Source organism: Giraffa tippelskirchi, chromosome 3 (genome assembly GCF_054371585.1).
Source record: "Giraffa tippelskirchi isolate mGirTip1 chromosome 3, T2T-mGirTip1v1.2.pri, whole genome shotgun sequence".
NCBI lineage: Eukaryota > Metazoa > Chordata > Mammalia > Artiodactyla > Giraffidae > Giraffa > Giraffa tippelskirchi.
In genome coordinates this window covers 123202411-123222981 of record NC_137277.1, presented here as the reverse complement: position 1 = coordinate 123222981, position 20571 = coordinate 123202411, and the positions used below count along the sequence as shown (strand labels likewise).

Genomic DNA, 20571 nt, shown 5'->3' with positions numbered 1-20571 from the left:
CAGGCTAATGAACTCAATATTCAAATATCATTACCTCTTTTATGCAGTAATAATTTAGAAAATGAAATAAATATAAAACAGTGAAACTTACAAACTATAAAAGTATAGCCCTAGCAAAAATGTCTAAGGTCCTCATGGAGATGGATGAAATGCAGGAGAGAGTCAAATAGCTAAAAAAAGAAAATTTCTCTCAAAATTAATGAATTGAATGCAACTCACAATACTCCAAAAGGGTTTTTCATCCCACTTGTCAAAATGACTTCAAAATTCATACGGAGTATTATAAATGCAACATTAGTCAAAACCTCTTCAAAAACCCTAGAAGAGAATGTTAAGACTTTTGTAACTACAGAAATTCTAAAAGTATAGCACTAGAACAGAATGAACTGACAGATCCATTGAACCTCAAGTATGAAATTCAAAGCCAGTCACACACCCATGGGAATGTGTCATATGATGGATATAGCATTTGAAATGGTATTGGGAAAGCAGTATACTCATCTCAGGTAGGGGTGGGGTGAATCAACAAAATTGAATATCTAACGCATACTAAACACAAAAATAAATTCTAGATGAATTAAAGGCCCGATTTTAAAGTCTAATTTCTTACATGTATTAAAAGAAAATAAGGTAAAGATATCTTTACGGCATTCGGGCAGTAATGTATTTTTCTTTCTAAACCAAAATGTAAGCTTTATTACCATTAAAGATGATGTTGGAGAACATGGCTTAGATGTGTGCCAAACTGGTTTCCACATCTGAGCTCCATAATTATTCAGACAAGAAAAGCACAAGTCTTCAGTAAAGCATCCACCTGCAATGCAGGAGATGCGAGTTCAATCCCAAGTCAGAAAGATCCCCGGGAGAAGGAAATGGCAACCCAGGCCAATATTCTTGCCTGGGAAATCCCATGGACAGAGGAGCTTGATGGGCGATAGTCCATGGGGTGGCAAAGAGTTGGACATCCCAGTGGAGAAAGACTCTCTGCGTCAAATGAGCAAAGGTTAAGAGAACTTGTGTTGTGTACAGAAAGGCAGATCTCAAATAGAGATAGAGAGAAGCCCTTCTCCCCAATACATCCATCAGGTAAGAAAGCCACTTCTTTCCTGGGGCAGAGATAGGCCAAGACTATTTGAAAAGAAGATTCTTTCATATAAACGGAAAATGCAGGAATGAGGAACAACTGTTTACCCTAATGAAACCTAACGCAGACTCTCAGTTTCTATTATTGGAGGATTATGCATTAACTGATGGATAGATTTATTCATTTATTCACATTCATGCATTATTATTATCTAATTCACAGGAGTAAAAGCATTCTTAACCCCCTACCTTCTCCAGCAAAACACAACCACCACAATCCCACAAAGGAAAAGACTGGTAAATTTCACGACACTCAAAATGCAAGATGAAGGCAAGGGGTTACATTTAAAATTATTTGCAACTTGTATACAACAAGACTGGTACACAGAACATATAAATAACTCCTAAGAATAAGAAAACGACAACAGAAAAATGGGCAAAGTAGCAGTTTGTAAAAGAGGAAACAGACAATAAATATACTTTTTAATGTATAATTGATTTCACCAATAATCAAGGGAAAGCAAACTAAAATGAAATATCATTTTTCTCTCACTAGACTGGAAAACTGGTAAGTTTGAAGGTTATCAAATACAGTGACAATTCAGAATGTAAACTGGTACAGCCACATGCAAGGGCAAATTGGCAGTATCTATTAAAACACACACATCCTCTACGATCCAAAAATTCCTCTCCAAAATACTATTCTCAAAAAACACCATCTGGAACCTATTTGCAGGGCAGGAATATACATGCAGACTTAAGAGAATGGACAGGTGGACACCGTGGGGAGGAGGCTGGGATGGACTGGGAGAGTAGCACTGACGTATATACAGCACCATGTGTAAAACAGCTAACTAGTGGGAAGCTGCTGTGTAAGCCCATGGAGCCCAGCTAGGCGCTCTGTGATGACCCAGAGGAGTAGGATAGTGTCTTTGGATGTGGGAGTAAGAGGGAGATTCAAGGAGGAGGGGATATACATACTTATAGCTGATTTACTTTGTTGTATGGCAGAAACCAACACAACATTGTAAAGCAATTATACTCCATTTTTTTTTTAAAAGATACAAACGAACTTACAAAACAGAAATAGACTTACAGATATAGAAAGGAAATTTATGGTTACCAGGGGGTAACAGATGGGGGGAAAAATATTGGGAATTGGGATTGACATATACACATTACTATATATAAAACATAACTAATAAGGCCCTCCTGTATAGTACAGGGAACTCTACTCAATACACTGTAATGATCTATATGCAAAAAGAATCTAAAAATGAGTTGGACATATGAATATGTGTAACTGATATATGTATATGTATAACTGATTCACTTTGCTGTACACCTGAAATTAATACAATACTGTAAAATCAACTACAATTTAATAAAAAATTTTTTTAAAAAGGAAGAAAAAACAAACACCATCTGCCCCCACTACATAGTACCATGATAGTACAACAAGGTTCATTCTAACAGCTTTGATATAGTGACAAAGCTGGACATTACCCATTGTCCACCAATGGGAGAGAGGTTAAAGGCACATGAATCTATGTGATGGGCAATTAACATCATCAATGGTCTAAAGCAGCCAGAGATATGGGGTGCCTCGCCCTTGTATCACCTCTTCACATACATCTCTAGCACCACAGCACAGAAAACTCTAGGATATAAATGGATGGCAGGGGCGGGGGTTTGAGACAAGCCAGCTTTGCAAGCAGAGTTTCTTCCATGGAGGTCAGTAAGTGTTCAGAGCAAGGTCCCAGGTAATCTCTGCTTGGATTTCCTTGAGAGATAAACTCCTCTTAGTTACAACCTTTTCCTGCATGTGGCTCTAGCCTGTTGCCTGGTAGGGCCAATAGCCTCATGCATGCAGCCCATTTACTGAGTTTCTGCGACATGCAAGGCTAAGTCATCAAAGAGCCGACAGTCTTCTCAGGGAGACAAGTAGACAGGAAATTACACTATAGTGTGCCTAGCAATCAACAGGAGGTGTCATGGGAGCAGGGCACCTATATTGGAGTGGGGTGGTATTTGGATAATGCCAAATGGAGATGGGGGAGGGTTAGGTAAAACAGAAGGACAGCAGGCAGAGCCTAGTGCAACATGGTCACCAATGCTGCTTCTCACTAGCAGAAGGGGGACCGTGGATGACCACAGCTCTCAACAGTGAGGGCCTTAACTCAGCTGTTTCCTCTTGTAACAGTCTCTGCATACAGCCTCCCTCTGTGAACAGCCACTGTACAGAAATAAAGGAGAAAGTCCAGGGTCGCTCCTATAGCAGCTGACCTTCACGAGCACCCACAGTCAGCTCAGTTCTCATGCTTTATCTCCGTTCAGAAAGTTCTTTAAAGGTCCTATATTGAGTCTATGGAGGCTCAGATGATGAGAGAGCCCACTTTCAACCAGATTACTTAAGAATTTTTACCCAATGTGCCGAAACTATTGGGTTGGCCAAAAAGTTTGAATTTTGCCATAGCATGTTTAGAGTAAAGGTCTTATAGTGAGTCCATGGAGGCTCAGATGATGAGAGAGCCCACTTTCAACAGGATTATTTAAGAAGAATTTTTACCCAATGTGCCCAAACTATTGGGTTGGCAAAAAAGTGTGACATGTTTGGGAAAACTTGAACAAACTTTTTGTCCAACCTAATATTTCCCAGTATCAAATGTTTCCCTAACAACACAGTAACGTGTGGCTTTGTCACCAAATACATTCCAGTCACAGGCAGACTATTGCAAAGTACCAGCACTGCTCATGTGATGGGAGAATGGAGCACAAGTAATTTACAGGAGGCGCTCTCATCACTGTGCAAACGTGGTCCCCATGGCTCTGCTGTACTGGGATGTGTTGTGTGCACCAGATACACAGGCGTACTTCAGTCAAAGCTTGAGAAATAAAAAGGCATTCAGTACGATTCTCTCCATTAGCTAAACAATAAACAGAAAATCAGAAATGTTATGAGGACTGTACTGTCCATGCTATACTTAGGCAAGTGAATGAAAAAACTAATTACCTTAAAATGTTAAACCACTTTTGAAAAAAATGTTATTCTTGCAAAGATAAAAGCACTCTCAAAATCTCACAAAGAAAAAGAAGTGCTAAGTTAGCGTGATAAATTCTCTCATTCTAGTTGGGAAAACAAGTACCAAGAGATAAACTTTCTGAGGTCAAGTACAGATGCATCTAACTGGCAATGTATTCAACCTTGACCCTGCAATATCCACCTTTGATAAACACCCGTATCTTTAAATATACGGATGTTTCTAGGAGATGAAAAATGAGCCCATTTCCCTCTCTCCTTCCCTTCCTTTCTCTTCTCTATTTTTGTTACCATAACCCAGAAGCCCCCTAGACAGGTTTTCATAGCACATGTCATCTTGGGATTTTCAAGGCCACAGAGAAGATGGCAGGGGGTGGACAGAGTTCACTCCCATTGAGTTGAGTGTGGGAAACCCTAGACATGGAGCTGATTCAGAATCTCCTATGAGGAGTCTGTGGGCTGCATTTTCTCAACCTGGAAAGCAAGTGAGCTGTATTAGCTTTTCTGAAAAGCTTGCTTTTGGGTCTCAAACACGGTAGTATTCAGGAGGCAATCCATGGAAGAGAAAAAGGCCCCAACCAGTCCAGGTCCTGGTTTGCCATGTGTATCTCTGACACTGGATACTACACAGTCATTTTAATTTTTTTATCTGTAGATCTGTTTCCTTGTTATAAAATGGTGGTATCTCTGCCCACCTCAGAAATACTGGGAAGGTCTAATGAGCCTCAAGCTAAAAAGTGCTTTTATGAGACAGAAAGCACAAAGAGGTGTAATTGAATACAGCAACATGGCAGACTGCTCACAGACATCACATTCTGATTAAAATCCAAGGCTTACATAGCAAGGAAGAGAGAACCAATCAGAGATCCTTCAGAGCAATTTCCTAGGTAACACCTGAACTGACAAACAAATCCCATTGCATGCAAGGAACTGAAAAGACAGACCACCCCATTTGCAGGTTTAAAATGGTTAATACTCTCACTCAACAGAGTGAGCCACGAGCAGGCACTTCAGGGGTGTTTCTGGCAACTACATGAGATCAGTCATATTTCAGCAAAAGCTCCTCTTACTATGTACCTCTGATGACAGCTGTTACATTTAGCCTACTGTTTGCACTTTCCTCTCATCATTTATTTTGTCTTCATAGCATTGACTGTTTACAGGATCAATTTTAGCAGTGCTGTCCATATTCCAGGTATGGGTTACAGTCACGAAACTAAACTCTCACTTCATAGCAACTTAAGATATTTATCCTGTTAGATCTGAGCAGGATTCCTATCTGGCAATGTGAGGTCACTTGTGTTCAAGCATGTCATCTGGATGTACTCGCACTGTATATATTTAAAGCAGACAACTTGATCAGTGTTGACATATCTTTATGCCCATGAAACCATCACCAACAGCAAGAGGATATTTTCCATCACCTCCAAAAGCTTCCTTATGACTCTTTAATAATCCCTCCCGCTTCTAACACCATCCTCTGGCAACCACTATCTGCCTTCTGTCACTATAGATTAGACTGCACCTAGAATTTATTTTATTGATGTATAGTTGATTTGCAATGTTGTGCTAATTTCTGCTCTACAACAAAGTGATTCAGTTATACTATATATACATTCTTTTTCATATTTTTTTCCATTATGGTTTATCACAGGACATGGAATGTAGCTCCCTGTGCTAAGTAGGACCTTGTTGTTTATCCATTCTATATATAATAGTTTGATCTGCTAATCTCAAACTCCCGATCCTTCCCATCCCAGCCTTTCCTCCCTCCCTCTGGTAAACACAAGTCTGTTCTCTATGTCTGTGAGTCTGTTTTGTAGATAAACTCATTTGTGTCATATTTTAGATTCCATATATAAGTGATATCATATGGTATTATGGTATTTGTTTTTCTCCTTATTACTTACTTAACTTTCTGTGATAATCTCTAGGTCCATCCTGTTGCTGCAAATGGCATTTTTTCATTCCACTTTAATGGCTGAGTAATATTCCATTGTGTATGTATGTATGTGTGTGTGTATATATATATATATACACCACATCTTCTTTATCCATTTATTTGTTGATGGACATTTAGCTTTTTTCCATGTCTTGGCTACTGGGATTGCACCTAAAAATTTGTATAAGTGGAATGATACAGGCATATCTCCTTTAACTGTGCTTCACAGATACTGTATTTATTATAAACTGAGGGCTTGTGGCAACCATGCATTGACCAAATCTGTCAGTGCCATTTTTCCAACTGCATTTGCTCACTTTGTGTCTCTGTCACATTTTGGTAATTCTCAGTGTTTCAAGCTTTTTTTATTATTATTATATTTGTCGTGGTGATCTGAACAATACTGCATATTGTTCCTATGCAATATTGCATAGGAACCTGGAATGTTAGGTCCATGAATCAAGGCAAATTGGAAGTGGTCAAATAGGAGATGACAAGAGTGAACATTGACATTCTAGGAATCAGTGAACTAAGATGGACGGGAATGGGTGAATTTAACTCAGATGACCATTATATCTACTACTGTGGACAGGAATCCCTTAGAAGAAATGGAGTAGCCATCATAGTCAAGAAAAGAGTCCAAACCGTAGTACTTGGATGCAATCTCAAAAGCAACAGAATGATCTCTGTTCGTTTCCAAGGCAAACCATTCAATATCACAGTAATCCAAGTCTATGCCCAGACCAGTAATGCCGAAGAAGCTGAAGTTGAACAGTTCTATGAAGACCTACAAGACCTTCTAGAACTAACACCCAAAAAAGATGTCCTTTTCATTATAGGGGACTGGAATGCAAAAGTAGGAAGTCAAGAAACACCTGGAGTAACAAGCAAATTTGGCCTTGGAGTACAGAATAAAGGAGGGCAAAGGCTAATAGAGTTCTGCCAAGAGAATGCACTTGTCATAGCCAACACCCTCTTCCAACAAAACAAGAGAAGACTCTACACATGGACATCACCAGATGGTCGACACCGAAATCAGACTGATTATATTCTTTGCAGCCAAAGATGGAGAAGCTCTATACAGTCAGCAAAAACAAGACCAGGAGCTGACTGTGGCTCAGATCATGAACTCCTTATTGTCAAATTCAGATTGAAATTGAAGAAAGTGGAGAAAACCACTAGACCATTTAGGTATGACCTAAATAAAATCCCTTATGATTACACAGTGGAAGTGAGAAATAGATTTAAGGGACTAGATCTGATAGACAGAGTGCCTGATGAACTATGGATGGAGGTTTGTGACATTGTACAGAAGACAGGAATCAAGACCATCCCCAAGAAAACAAAATGCAAAAGAGCAAAATGGCTGTCTGAGGAGGCCTTACAAATAGCTGTGAAAAGACGGGAAGCGAAAAGCAAAGGAGAAAAGGAAAGATATACCCATTTGAATGCGGAGTTCCAAAGAATACAAAGAGAGATAAGAAAGCCTTCCTCAGTGATCAATGCAAAGAAATAAAGGAAAACAATAGAATGGGAAAGACTAGAGATCTCTTTAAGAAAATTAGAGATACCAAGGGAACATTTCATGCAAAGATGGGCTCGATAAAGGACAGAAATGGTATGGACCTAACAGAAGCAGAAGATATTAAGCAGAGGTGGCAAGAATACACAGAAGAACTGTACAAAAAAGATCTTCATGACCCAGATAATCATGATGATGTGATCACTCACCTAGAGCCAGACATCCTGGAATGTGAAGTCAAGTGGGCCTTAGAAAGTATCATTACGAACAAAGCTAGTGGAGGTGATAGAATTCCAGTTGAGCTATTTCAAATCCTGAAAGATGACGCTGTGAAAGTGCTGCACTCAATATGCCAGCAAATCTGGAAAACTCAACAGTGGCCACAGGACTGGAAAAGGTCAGTTTTCATTTCAATCCCAAAGAAAGGCAATGCTAAAGAATGCTCAAACTACTGCACAATTGTACTCATCTCACACGCTAGTAAAGTAATGCTCAAAATTCTCCAAGCCAGGCTTCAGCAATATGTGAACCGTGAAATTCCAGATGTTCAAGCTGGATTTAGAAAAGGCAGAGGAACCAGAGATCAAATTGCCAATATCTGCTGGATCATCAAAAAAGCAAGACAGTTCCAGAAAAACATCTATTTCTGCTTTATTGACTACGCCAAAGCCTTTGACTGTTTGGATCACAATAAACTATGGAAAATTCTGAAAGAGATGGGTATACCAGACCACCTGACCTGCCTCTTGAGAAACCTGTATGCAGGTCAGGAAGCAACAGTTAGAACTGGACATGGAACAACAGACTGGTTCCAAATAGGAAAAGGAGTACATCAAGGCTATATATTGTCACCCTGCTTATTTAACTTATATGCAGAGTACATCATGAGAAACGCTGGGCTGGAGGAAGCACAAGCTGGAATCAAGATTGCCAGGAGAAATATCAATAACCTCAGATATGCAGATGACACCACCCTTATGGCAGAAAGTGAAGAAGAACTAAAGAGCTTCTTGATGAAAATGAAAGAAGAGGGTGAAAAAGTTGGCTTAAAGCTCAACACTCATGTATATTATCATATGTGAAACAGAACACCATTCCATGTTCGATGCATGAGACAAGGGCTCAGGGCCGGGGCAATGGAATGACCCAGAGGGATGGGATGGGGAGGGAGGTGGGTGGGGGGTCCAGGAAGGGGAACACATGTAAACCCATGGCTGATTCATGTCAATGTATGGCAAAAGCTATTACAATATTGTAAAGTAATTAGCCCCCAACTAAAATAAATAAATTTATAAAAAAAAAAAAAAAAAAAAAAAAGCTCAACATTCAGAAGACTACGATCATGGCACCTGGTCCCATCACTTCATGGCAAATAGATGGGGAAACAGTGGAAACAGTGGCTGACTTTATATTTCTGGGCTCCAAAATCACTGCAGATGGTGACCGCAGCCATGAAATTAAAAGACGCTTACTCCTTGGAAGGAAAGTTATGACCAACCTAGACAGCATATTAAAAAGCAGAGACATTACTTTGCCAATAAAGGTCCGTCTAGTCAAGGCTATGGTTTTTCCAGTAGTCATGTATGGATGTGAGAGTTGGACTATAAAGAAAGCTGAGCACTGAAGAATTGATGCTTTTGAACTGTGGTATTGGAGAAGACTCTTGAGAGTCCCTTGGACTGCAAGGAGATCCAACCAGTCCATCCTAAAGGAGATCAGTCCTGGGTGTTCATTGGAAGGACTGATGTTGAAGCTGAAGCTCCAATACTTTGGCCACCTGATGCGAAGAGCTGACTCATTTGAAAAGACCCTGATGCTGGGAAAGATTGAGGGCAGGAGGAGAAGGGGATGACAGAGGATGAGATGGTTGGACGGCATCATCAACTCAATGGACATGGGTTTGGGTGGACTCTGGGAGTTGTTGATGGACAGGGAGGCCTGGCGTGCTGCGGTTCATGGGGTCGCAAAGAGTCAGACACAATTGAGCGACTGAACTGAATTGATCTGTGATCCATGATGTTTGATAATACCTACAACTCAATGAAGGCTAAAGATGATTGTTAGTATTTTTAGCAATAAACTATTTTTAAAATTAAGATATATATATATATATATATTTGGATATAATGTTACTGCACACTTAATAGACTACAGTATAGTGTAAACATAACTTTTTTATATACTGGGAAACCTAAAAATTTACATGACTTGCTTTATTGCAATATTTTTCAATGGTATAGAATGAAATCCACAGAATCTCCAAGGTATGCCTATACACTATTAATGTATTTCTTTTGACTTTGCATCTTGAACCCACCTTAATTATTCTGAGTTTCATCCGTGTCATTGTATGAGTCAGCAGTGCCTTTTTTATTGCTGAGTAGTGTTCCACTGTATGGATATACCACCTTTTCACCTATTCATAGACATTTGGATTAGTTTTAGGTTTTGATATTGCATTTATTAAATGCAATAAACATTTGTTTGAGGGTCTTTCTACAAATGTATATGTTCATTTCTCTTGGGTAAATTTCTAGGGAAGGGATGGCTAGGTCATATTGTAAATGGATGTTTATGTTTTAACAAACCTCTGAACTCTTTTCCAAAGTACATGAACCGCTTTATCCTCTCATCATCAATGTATGAGAGCTGTAAATGGTCCACATATTTTTGTTTTTTTCAAGTTTAGACATTCAAATGGGTATGTAGTGGTATCTTATGGTGGTTTTAATTTATAATTCCATGGAGACTAATAATATTGAGCAATTTTTCATGTGCTTATTGGCTCTTCATTTATCTCTTCTAGGAACTGTCTGTAAATCTTATGCCTGTTCTCTTATCAGATTGTTTGTCTTCTTATTGTTGTTGTTCAGTCACTAAGTCATGTCCAACTCTTTGCGACTCCATGAACTGCAGTATGCCAGGCTTCCCTGTCCTTCACTATCTCCCTGAGCTTGCTCAAACATGTACATTGAGTCAGCCATCCAACCATCTCATCCTCTATCACCCTCTTCTCCTCTTTGCCCTCAATCTTTTCCCGTATCAGGATCTTTTCCAGTGAGTCACCTCTTTGCATCAGGTGGCCAAAGTATTGGAGCTTCAGCACCAGTCCTTCCAACGAATAAGGAATTCAGTCCTTCCTGATTTCCTTTAGGATTGACTGGTTTGATCTCCTTGTAGTCCAAAAGACTCTCAAGAGTCTTCTCCAGCACCACAGTTCCAAAGCATCAATTCTTTGGCACTCAGCCCTCTTTACGGTCCAACTCTCACATCCGTACATGACTACTGGGTCTTCTTATTAAACTGTTCTTGATGTGTTCTGGAGACAAGTCTTTTGTCCGATCTACGTAAGCTGTCTGTGCAGTCTTGTCATAAATGGTGTTATAGCAAGGGTTTCTTACTTTGATAAAGTCCAATTTTTAATTTTTTTATTTTATGGTGCAAACTTTTACTGCCAAATCTAATAAACTTCACCTAAATACCTAAATGTTCTGTTTTGCTTTCCTTTAGAAGTTTTACGGTTTTAGATTTTACATTGAGGTTTTTGATCCATTTTGAGCTAGTTTTTATATAAAGGTAAATGTCCATTTTTGTCCATAAAGCTTTCCAGTTGCTCCAGCACCCTCTGTTGAAAAGAGAATTTTTTCCCTCCTGAATTGCCCTGGCACCTTTGTTGAAAGCCGGTTGACCAGATAAGTATGCATCTATTTCTGGGCTCTATTCTCCATGAGATCACTCCAGCCAATACAACTCACTTTCATCAGAGCTCAGTTCTCTTCTGTTTAGAAACCTGTGGGCTGTGCTGCTGCTGCTGCTGCTGCTAAGTCGCTTCAGTCATGTCCGACTCTGTGCAACCCCATAGACGGCAGGTCAGTCTTGCTGAGGTGATGGAATAATTCTGTCTAAAGTAGTAAGAGTGGGACACCACTGATGATCTAACAACAGGAATTTTCTGCCTTTCTCTGCGCAGTGCTGGGGAGACGTTGGCAGGTTGGATGGATGGTGAGGACCTTGACTGTGTACAAGTGTTTGTTTTTAAGGTATTTGGGAGTCAACACAACTCCCAAATTAAATTCAGAGTTATGCTTGACAGCATATCATATGGGAACATGAATCTATTGCTCATAGCAGATCCAGGAATTATAGGTTATTGCACAAGAAGGTGCCTACACCATTACCCAATCTGAGCTGAAAATAGGATCCCTGAATGCATTTCCTGGATGGTTCAATACAGACTAAGCTTCCAGAACTAAAGGCATCAGAAGGTCCACCAACTTCCTTAGAAACCTCTTCTCTGGCCCAACAACCATAGTATTAGTCATCATTCACTCAACAATTATTTGCTAAATGCATCATCTATATTGTTTTATTTTCTTTCTTAGCAAGCTTAGCAATAAGACTGCTATTACTATTTCCATTTTACAAAAGAAACTGAGACATAGAAGGCTGGGACTCCTGCCCCATCTTTCTCTAGTTAGGAAGAGGCAGAGTTGGGTTCTGTCTCCCTGACCTCAGAGTCAACTTTTTTTTTTTTTTTGGCTGCACAGCAAGCATGCAGGATCTTACTTCTCCGACCAGGGATCAAACCCATGACCTCTACAGCAGAAGTTGTTGCTGCTGTTCAGTCACTAAGTCGTGTTCAGACTCTTTGGGAGCCCATGGACTGCAATATGCCAGGCTTCCCAATCCTTCACAATCTCATAGAGTTTGTTCAGATTCATGTCCATTGAGTCAGTCACGCTAACCATCTCATCTTCTGCCTCCCTCTTCTCCTTTTGCCTTCAATCTTTCCCAGTATCAAGGCCTTTTCCAATGAGTCGACTTTTCACATCAGGTGGCCAAAGTATTGTAGCTTCAGCTTCAGTCCTTCCAGTGAATATTCAGGGTTGATTTCCTTTAGGGTTGACTGGTTTCATCTCCTTGCTGTCCAAGGGGCTTTCAAGAGTCTTCTCCAGCACCACAATTCAAAAGCAACAATTCTGCAGTGCTCAGCCTTCTTGTGGTCTAACTCTCACATAAAAAACTATGTTTTTTTTTTCCTATGGACCTTTGTTAACAAAGTGATGTCTCTGCTTTTTACTATGCTGTCTAGGTTTGTCACAGCTTTTCTTCCAAGAAGCAGGCGTCTTTTAATTTCATGGCTGAAGTCACCATCCGCAGTGATTTTGGAGCCCAAGAAAATAAAATATGCCACTATTTCTACTGTTTGCCCATCTATTTGCCATGAAGTGATGGGACTGGATGCCATAATCTTAGTTTTTTGAATATTGAATTTTAAGCCGGCTTTTTCACTCTCCTCTTTCACCCTCATTAAGAGGCTCTTTAGTTTCTCTTCACTTTCTGCCATTAGAGTGGTATCATCTGCATATCTGAGGTTGCTGATATTTCTCCCAGCAATCTTGATTCCAGCTTGTGACTCATCTAGTGCAGAGTCCTAACCACTGAATCATCAGGGAATTCTCTCCCACATCTTTAACCACAAGGTGACATGCCTCAGAGTACTGACTTAGTACAAGAGCCTCAAGAAACTTACTCCCAGGGATTAGGCACTTGCTCCAGAAGACCTGAAGCGGACAAGCTGACTGGGTAGGCAGCATCTTTGTGAACCTGCTCACCTGACCCCAAGCCTTCACTCCTGGCCCCTCCATCCTCATTCATGTCCTCCTGTTAACCATCTCCTACCTCCCAAGGGAGGTCATACAGAATGGATTTGAAAGACTGCTGGGGCAGGCTGAGAGGAGGCTGGGTTTGAAGCTGAGGGGACAAGAAGATTGGGGAGGAAGGGATGCATGTCTTCAGATAGAGCATCTGTGAGAGCAACAGAGGCTAGCCGAGGGTGGGAAGGACTTGAAGGGATCTGCCTGAGGAGGAGGAGTCAGGTAGGCAGTGACTAAGGGTTCCAGGAGGAGGAGTGAGTGCAGAGGCACAATTTCCAAAGAAGTGGACAAGGTGGGAACTCAGAGGGGAAGGGGAGAGGCCCTGAGTGAGAGGGAAGGAAGAAGGGGAGAAGACAAACAGGTGTGTGGGTAGGGGGCAGGCTAAGCTGGTTCCATCCTCTGCACCAGGTAAAGGTGGACCAAGAGATGACAAGCTACTGAAGAACTTAAGGAACTCTTACCCAGTCACTCCTGAATGCTAAACACCTCACAAAAACAAAAGCCTACAAATCCAAGAGTCATAGTCACTGTGAAGGAAGATCCTTGAGGAATGTTCTCGGCCGTGCACTTGGAAGTACAATCCTAATATATCCTTTACAAGAGTTGTCTCTCTAGCTTTGTTCCTGAGAGTGAAATCCCATCGGGGGCCCGTGCAAGGACAACACTGACCACCCCCAGCTCTGCAAAGCCAGCCAGGCCTCTAAGTGAGAGACATACAGCAACACTGCGGGAAGAGATGTGCCCATGAAAGCAGGCAGCCACCCCGCACTGTGAGCCACCTTCACGTCCCACGAGGACTGGAAATGAAACAGAGCTCATGACTGGTTGCCTGAAGGAACACAGTTGTGAGGGGGGCTCCCTCCTCTTGGCGGAAGCTCCTTTGTTCTGGTGGGTGGGATGGAATCTCAGGCAAGAACTTAGCTGAGAGAAAACAAGGGGAGGCTTGAAAGCAACCCTGCAACTCAAGGAAGAAGAATCAAAACGATGCCGAGCAACCACTCCTGACCCACAACAGAGTTATTTTTCCTTTCTTCCTTCTCCCTTGCGTTTTCCTTTCTCTATTCCTTCCTCCTATCCAGACATACTGATGTCAACAGGAAACAAAAGCCTGAGAAAAAGAAAGCAAGCTCACACAGATCCCATGGTCCCTGTGGCTGCTCTGCCTCTAAGCGCCTCCTCCTCCCTTGAGCTCAGCCCCAGGCCCCCCTCACTCAAGCCTGTCTCCCCAGTGTCCACTCTTCCTTCAGATCACAGTGGGGGCCCCAACACGCCTCCCCTACAGCAGGCCTGACTGTCTCTACTACAGCCCTCATCACCTAAATCAAATGTTTAGGCTGTCTGGGTCTCTCCCCAACTGTGAGCTCCTGGGGAGCAAATGGCAACTCCTAGGAGAAGTCAAGGACTTTGCAGAGCAATGAAGAAACTCTAAGCATTAGTGCTAGTTGACTTTGAATCCCCAGTGCCTAGACAGAGGCTCTAGGGATCAGTAGGCATTCACATAGTAGCAATTATTATTATCAGTATATGACCATATATTATTCATTGCCAATTGGGAACAATGCATCATTTTAATTATAATTGTTATCACTTTTAGTGCATGTGACTTAAGGAGGAGGTTAGGTCCAGACACTGTCAAGAGCTCAAGGTAAACAAGTCACAGTTTATGAACAGAAAAGTGTAATGAGCTAGTACAACTCAACAGGTCACTGAGAGAAAGTGCATGGGAAAGGATGAGACTTCCTGGGTCGTGGGATCTGACATAATAACTTCTTCTTTCGCCAAGCACACGACACTTGATGGAGCAATTCCACATTCATTGCATCGTTTAGTTCTCGCAATGTTTGTTGTGGAGCAGGGGGCATGACACCCATTTACAAAGAAGGAAACTGTCTCTCAGAGAGGAGACACAATTTGCTGGAAGTCTCACAGCCAACCAGTGGTGAGTTAGACTAAGAGGATAGCCTGCCTACAGTGTGCTGGGTATTTCCCAAAAGGAAGGGGCCCAGAGTTGGCCACCTGAAGCTAAAGAGAGACAAGCACTAGTTCTATCCACCCAGAGGGCGGGGGACCAGGAGGCAGGAAAGAGGGATCAAGGAGCCCATCTGAAAGGAATTCAGGCCACGAGCAGTGCAGAAACTTTAAAATCAGAATGTTAAGAGTAGTCACCACCACAGTAGCACTGTCTCCTGTTAATAATATTGATTATTTTAAATAAACGGCTTACTTGATCTTTATCATAAACCCCTGACGAAAGTATTGTCCCCATTTGGCATATCCAGAAGTCCAGAGTCAGAGAGATGGAGCAATTTGCTTGCAGTGGTCACATGGGTACTGGGGCAGGGGGAGTCACTCAGCCTCCACGCCCTCATCTCTTTCCACGTGACTCCATGTAACCCCTGAATTCCCTCATTCCATACTTCTACTTTTCCATGGCTTCTTGGTACACTTGCCTGCATTCTTTTCAACAGACAAAGCAACAAGAGCACACCCCGGTCAGTGGCACAGATTGCAGGGGGCCCGCATGGGTGGGAGCAGCAGTGGTAGCCAGAAAATGCCAGGGATGGAATCAGCTGGGAGCCGGGCACCTCAACCTGAATATGAGAAGACAAGAAAAAGCAAAGCAAAAAACAAATGGAGGGGGTAAAAAAAAAAAAAAAAGGAGAAGAAATAAGACAGAAGGTTCAGACTTGAAAAGCCAATGAACAGTGGGACCACGGAATCCCACAGTATCAGGAGCCAAGACAGCCCGAGACGAGGAGACAAAGGTTCAAATCCAGGCACTGCCACCAGCCAGCTGATGACCTCAGGAAGATCACTTTTGCTTTTGGAGCCCCCAGGTGCCACCACAAGAGAGAAGTGTGCCACCTGTCCCTGTCTTCCCTTCTAGGGCGTGGTGGGTGTGAAAACAGCAACACAATGATGCTCATGTCAAAGCAGCCACAGACATAAGACCAAACTATTGCCACCGCATCTGCGGCAGCACCCACATTCCCCGACTTCTAGAACCATAGTTCATGCAGTTTCTGAGAAGACTCTTTTGGAATCTGCTTCGTCAATGATCCAATGAGACCCCATGCAGGCCATGAGGGAGCAAACTTAAGCCATCTGCTCAAGAAGCCCTTGCAGGAGACATTATGGAATCCTTCTGGGGGTCCCCTGAGAACTGGGCTGGCCTGTCTCCTCCAGCATGAGGCTGCTGAGGAGCAGGCGACACCATGGCTCAGAGCCAGCTGACTTCACAAGAGGGCGATTCCTAACCACATGGCTTTCTTTCAAAACTCACCCATTCTCACAAACGACTCGTACTCTGAGAATTGTGCCAATGACATTAAAAAGAAAGCTGCTGGAGAAACAGGCCCGGGGCAGGGAAAACATTGCTTCAGACAAACCCATGTAACAACTTGATGGAAATCACACATCAAAAGGTAATTCTGGGGACTTCCCTAGTGGTCTAGTGGTTAAGACTTTGTGTTCCAATGCAGGGGGTACAGATTTGATCCCTGGTTGGGGAGCTAAGATCCTACATACATCATGGCCAAAAAACCAAAACATAAAACAGAAGTAATACTGTAACAAATTCAATAAAGACTTTATAAATGGTACATATAAAAAAATCTTTTTAAAAAAAGGCAATTCTGCAGATGAGGGCAAGGATGAAGCTGTAACTTGGGACCTAAAATTTAGGACATCAAAACCCTAAACACCAATCTCCCTGGTTTCAACCACTACAAACTATGAGCCACCAAGAGGCATAGACTGCATTTGGTCTGCTGGAAACTAATCACCTGCTCCTAACCAGGGTTCCCCACATATTTTAAGTATAAATATGCCTTGGTTACTTGGTTACATAAATATGCCAGAGTTTCCACAACTCTGAAGGTTTAAAAAAACAAACAAATACAACAGACCACCTTACATCTTTCCTTAGAGTTCTGACAGGATGAACATAAATGGGTATGATTTTTAAATCCCCCACTGGGACTAATAACATACAGTGGGTGTGAACCCTACCAGGACAGGGACAGTCTTGGTTCAATCACAGAGGTCTTCACCCTCTCTGATCTCACGTAGGCTGGGCATGAGACACCTTAGCAATGATGTGGATTTTAACTTGGTGAGCTTCCTCTCTTAGGAATATTTGTACCATAAGATATAAGGCTGTTTCCAGTTAAAACCTGTTCAGCTTTCAAGACAAAAACAAGGAGGGCCACAAACAAGGGTCTGTGAGCACAGCTATCCATTCTACATCAAGTAAGCCCTGCCTCACATTAATTTTTAATACCTAAATAAATGAAAATGTCAACGAGCCCAGTGCTGAAAATTCCCACCAATAAACATTTCTTAAAGTGGAGTCAGATTTCCATCCCCTGTAAAATGCAAAGATGTTATCTGACTGACATCTTAATTAATCACTCAATACTTTTATGTCTAGATGTGGCTCAGACAGTAAAGAATCTGCCTGCAGTGCAGAAGATGGGGTTTGAGCCCTGGGTTGGGAAGATCCCCTGGAGAAGGGAATGGCTACCCACTCCAGTATTCTTGCCTGGAGAATTCTGTGGAGAGAGAGGCCTGGCGGGCTACAGTCCATGGGTTTGCAAAGAATTGGACAGAACTGAGCAACTAATTTTTAAAGGGCTTCCCTGGTGGCTCAGACACTAAAGAATCCCCCTGCAGTGCAGCAGACCTGGGTTCAATCCCTGGGTCAGGAAGATCCCCTGGAGAAGGGAATGGCTACCCCTCCAGTATTATTGCTGGGAGAATCCCATGGACAGAGGAGCCTGGTAGGCTGCAGTCCACAGGACTGCAAAGAGTCAGATAAGACTAAGAAACCAACACATTCACTTTCACTTTTTTCAAGCTTCAGATTCTGATGGAATGGAACACATGACAGTCAGTCTGATGAAGGAATACGATGAACAAGTCCAGGATCCTAGGTAACCAGGAAGAGATAAGATATAACATATGGAGTATAAGACATGGGATTATTTGCTTGAGCCAGCTCTTCTGAAAAAGATGAAATCCACAGGTAGGTACACTCCTACCCTGCTATCCATCTTTCCTCCGTGTCACTGAGATGTTAGTTGCAATGATAAGTAACAGTTAAGACCCTGAGGAGGTACCAAAGGAATGGCTCTAATCTCAGGTTCAAGTTGGTGAGGGGTGGGGGCGTTAGGTTCACAGGACAACTTAAGGCAGTCACTTTAATAGCTCTACTAAATACAGTGTAATGCCCACTCCTTTTTCCTCTTCCCCATAAAAACACACACACAAATGCAATACATTACCCCCAAAAGATTAACATGTTTTTCTAAAAATGAAACTAAAGGTCTCATCACTTAGGCCTTTTATAAGATGGTGCACATAGTCGAGCACAAACCAAGTCACACCCTAAAAGAAGAGCCCGTAATTTTGCATTAATCACTATGCAACTTGTAAACAGGTGCACCTCATTTCATTGCACTTTGCAGATAATTATTATTATTTTTACAAATTGAAACTTTGTGGTAACTCTGTGTCCAATAAGTCTATTGGCACCATTGTTTCCAACAGCATTTACTCATCTTCTGTCCCTGTGTCACATTCTGTTAATCCTCAAAATATTTCAAACTTTTTTTTTTTAACTTCCAAATGTCATTTATTTTGAATGCTAGTAAGTGTTACAATTAAATGTGGTTTTTGATAAATTTAGGCTAATTATACCAAATACAATACACAGTAAGTTCATGGACTGAAAATCTCTCAACCTTCAACCTCTTTGAATCTCTTTATTGGAGGATAGTTGATTTACAATGTTGTATTAGTTTCAGGTGTACAGCAAAGAGAATCAATTATATGTATACATATAGCCACTTTTTTTTTTTTTTTTTTAAGATTCTTTCTCATATAGGTCATTACAGAACATTGAGTAGAGTTCCCTGTGCTATAGAGCAGGTCCATATTAGTTATCTATTTTATATAGAGTCATGTATGTATGTCAATCCCAATCTCCCAATTTACTACCCACCCCCCACATTATTATTACATTTCTTACAATGATCTGTGACCTTTGATGTTACCATTGCAAACAGATTGTGACTTGCTGAAGGCTCAGATGATAGCTCAGATTATCTTTGCAATAGGTATTTTTTAATTAAGGTATGTACATTGGTTTCGTTTTTAAGATATAATGCCATTGAACACATAATAGACTACATATAATAGACATAGTATTAACATAACTTCTATGTACACTGGGAAGCCAAAAAAATAAAATGTGTGATTTACTTTATTGTATTAATTGCTTTACTGTGATGGACTGGAACTAAACCCATCATATCTCTGAGGTAAGTCTGTATAGAGAATCATTGTAATGGCAGCATCTTCATCTCCTGCTAGGTAAATTAGCTTCTAGGAGACTGTAAAAATATTTCTTATCTCAGTATTCATAAGATGCGGGGCAAAAAAGAATCAGAGTGCAAAAAAAAAAAAAAAAGAATCTGGTGCCTCTCACTGAGAAAATTTAATATGAAATTATGTACTCCAGTTTCTGCATTTGAATGTTAGTTGTGCCAGAAAATCTAATGTGAATGGATTTATGCACTGAATTGAGGTGCAAAGGCAAAAATAATTCTTACTAAAGTGATTGAGTGGATGCAGAACAAACAACACAGGTTGGATCACTGCTATATAAAAATCACCTCATTTCTCTTAGTATAGAAGACATTAAAAGTAGTCAAAAGACACAGAATACGCACCAGCTCAACTATCTTTTTGTCTTGTCCAGTGCTTTTCTCTGCTGAGTCATTTACATTCTAATATGGACTCCTTCTGGACTCCTAAGATACTGTCTATTTTCTCTCCACCTGCCCATCTTCCCCCCGTACATCTGGGGTGAGATGTACTACAAGAGGCTGGTACCCTCAGGAAAGACTCTTAAGAAAAAAGAAGAAACTTACCACTTCCGGGAGCAGCTTAGTTGAGAGGTCATGGATGGCTTTGACCACTATACACACAGATGACAGAAGGAATATCACCCCCAAGATGACACAGGCTCTGCAAAGAAACAGAACGTTGGGAATCAACTGGGAGAACTCCATCTTGCTATTTTACACAATGACAGTGACAATGACACAACCCAAGGCCCTAGGACCCACCATAATTTGCCATACTCCCACCATGCCCACTCACAGTATCAGAATTAATACGGAATCATTTCTAGAACACAGTTCAGTGATTTATCATCAAAATCAACCCAATGGGAAAGGGTCTCACCATCCTACATGACCTCACAGCATCCCACAGATGCTGGTAAGGAAGGGTCTTCAAGGCCATGAAATCCATTCTCCTG

The 20571-nt window shown here is 41.4% G+C and overlaps 1 protein-coding gene across 1 annotated transcript in view; it reads right to left on the bottom strand.

Moving 5' to 3' along the window:
• Positions 1-20571, bottom strand: part of TMEM163 (transmembrane protein 163) — a 259119-nt gene that overhangs the window by 27097 nt on the left and 211451 nt on the right. The window contains exon 5 of the mRNA XM_081579251.1: positions 20180-20276. Coding sequence (XP_081435377.1) covers positions 20180-20276 — 97 coding nt within the window. The remainder of the gene's footprint in view (positions 1-20179; positions 20277-20571) is intronic.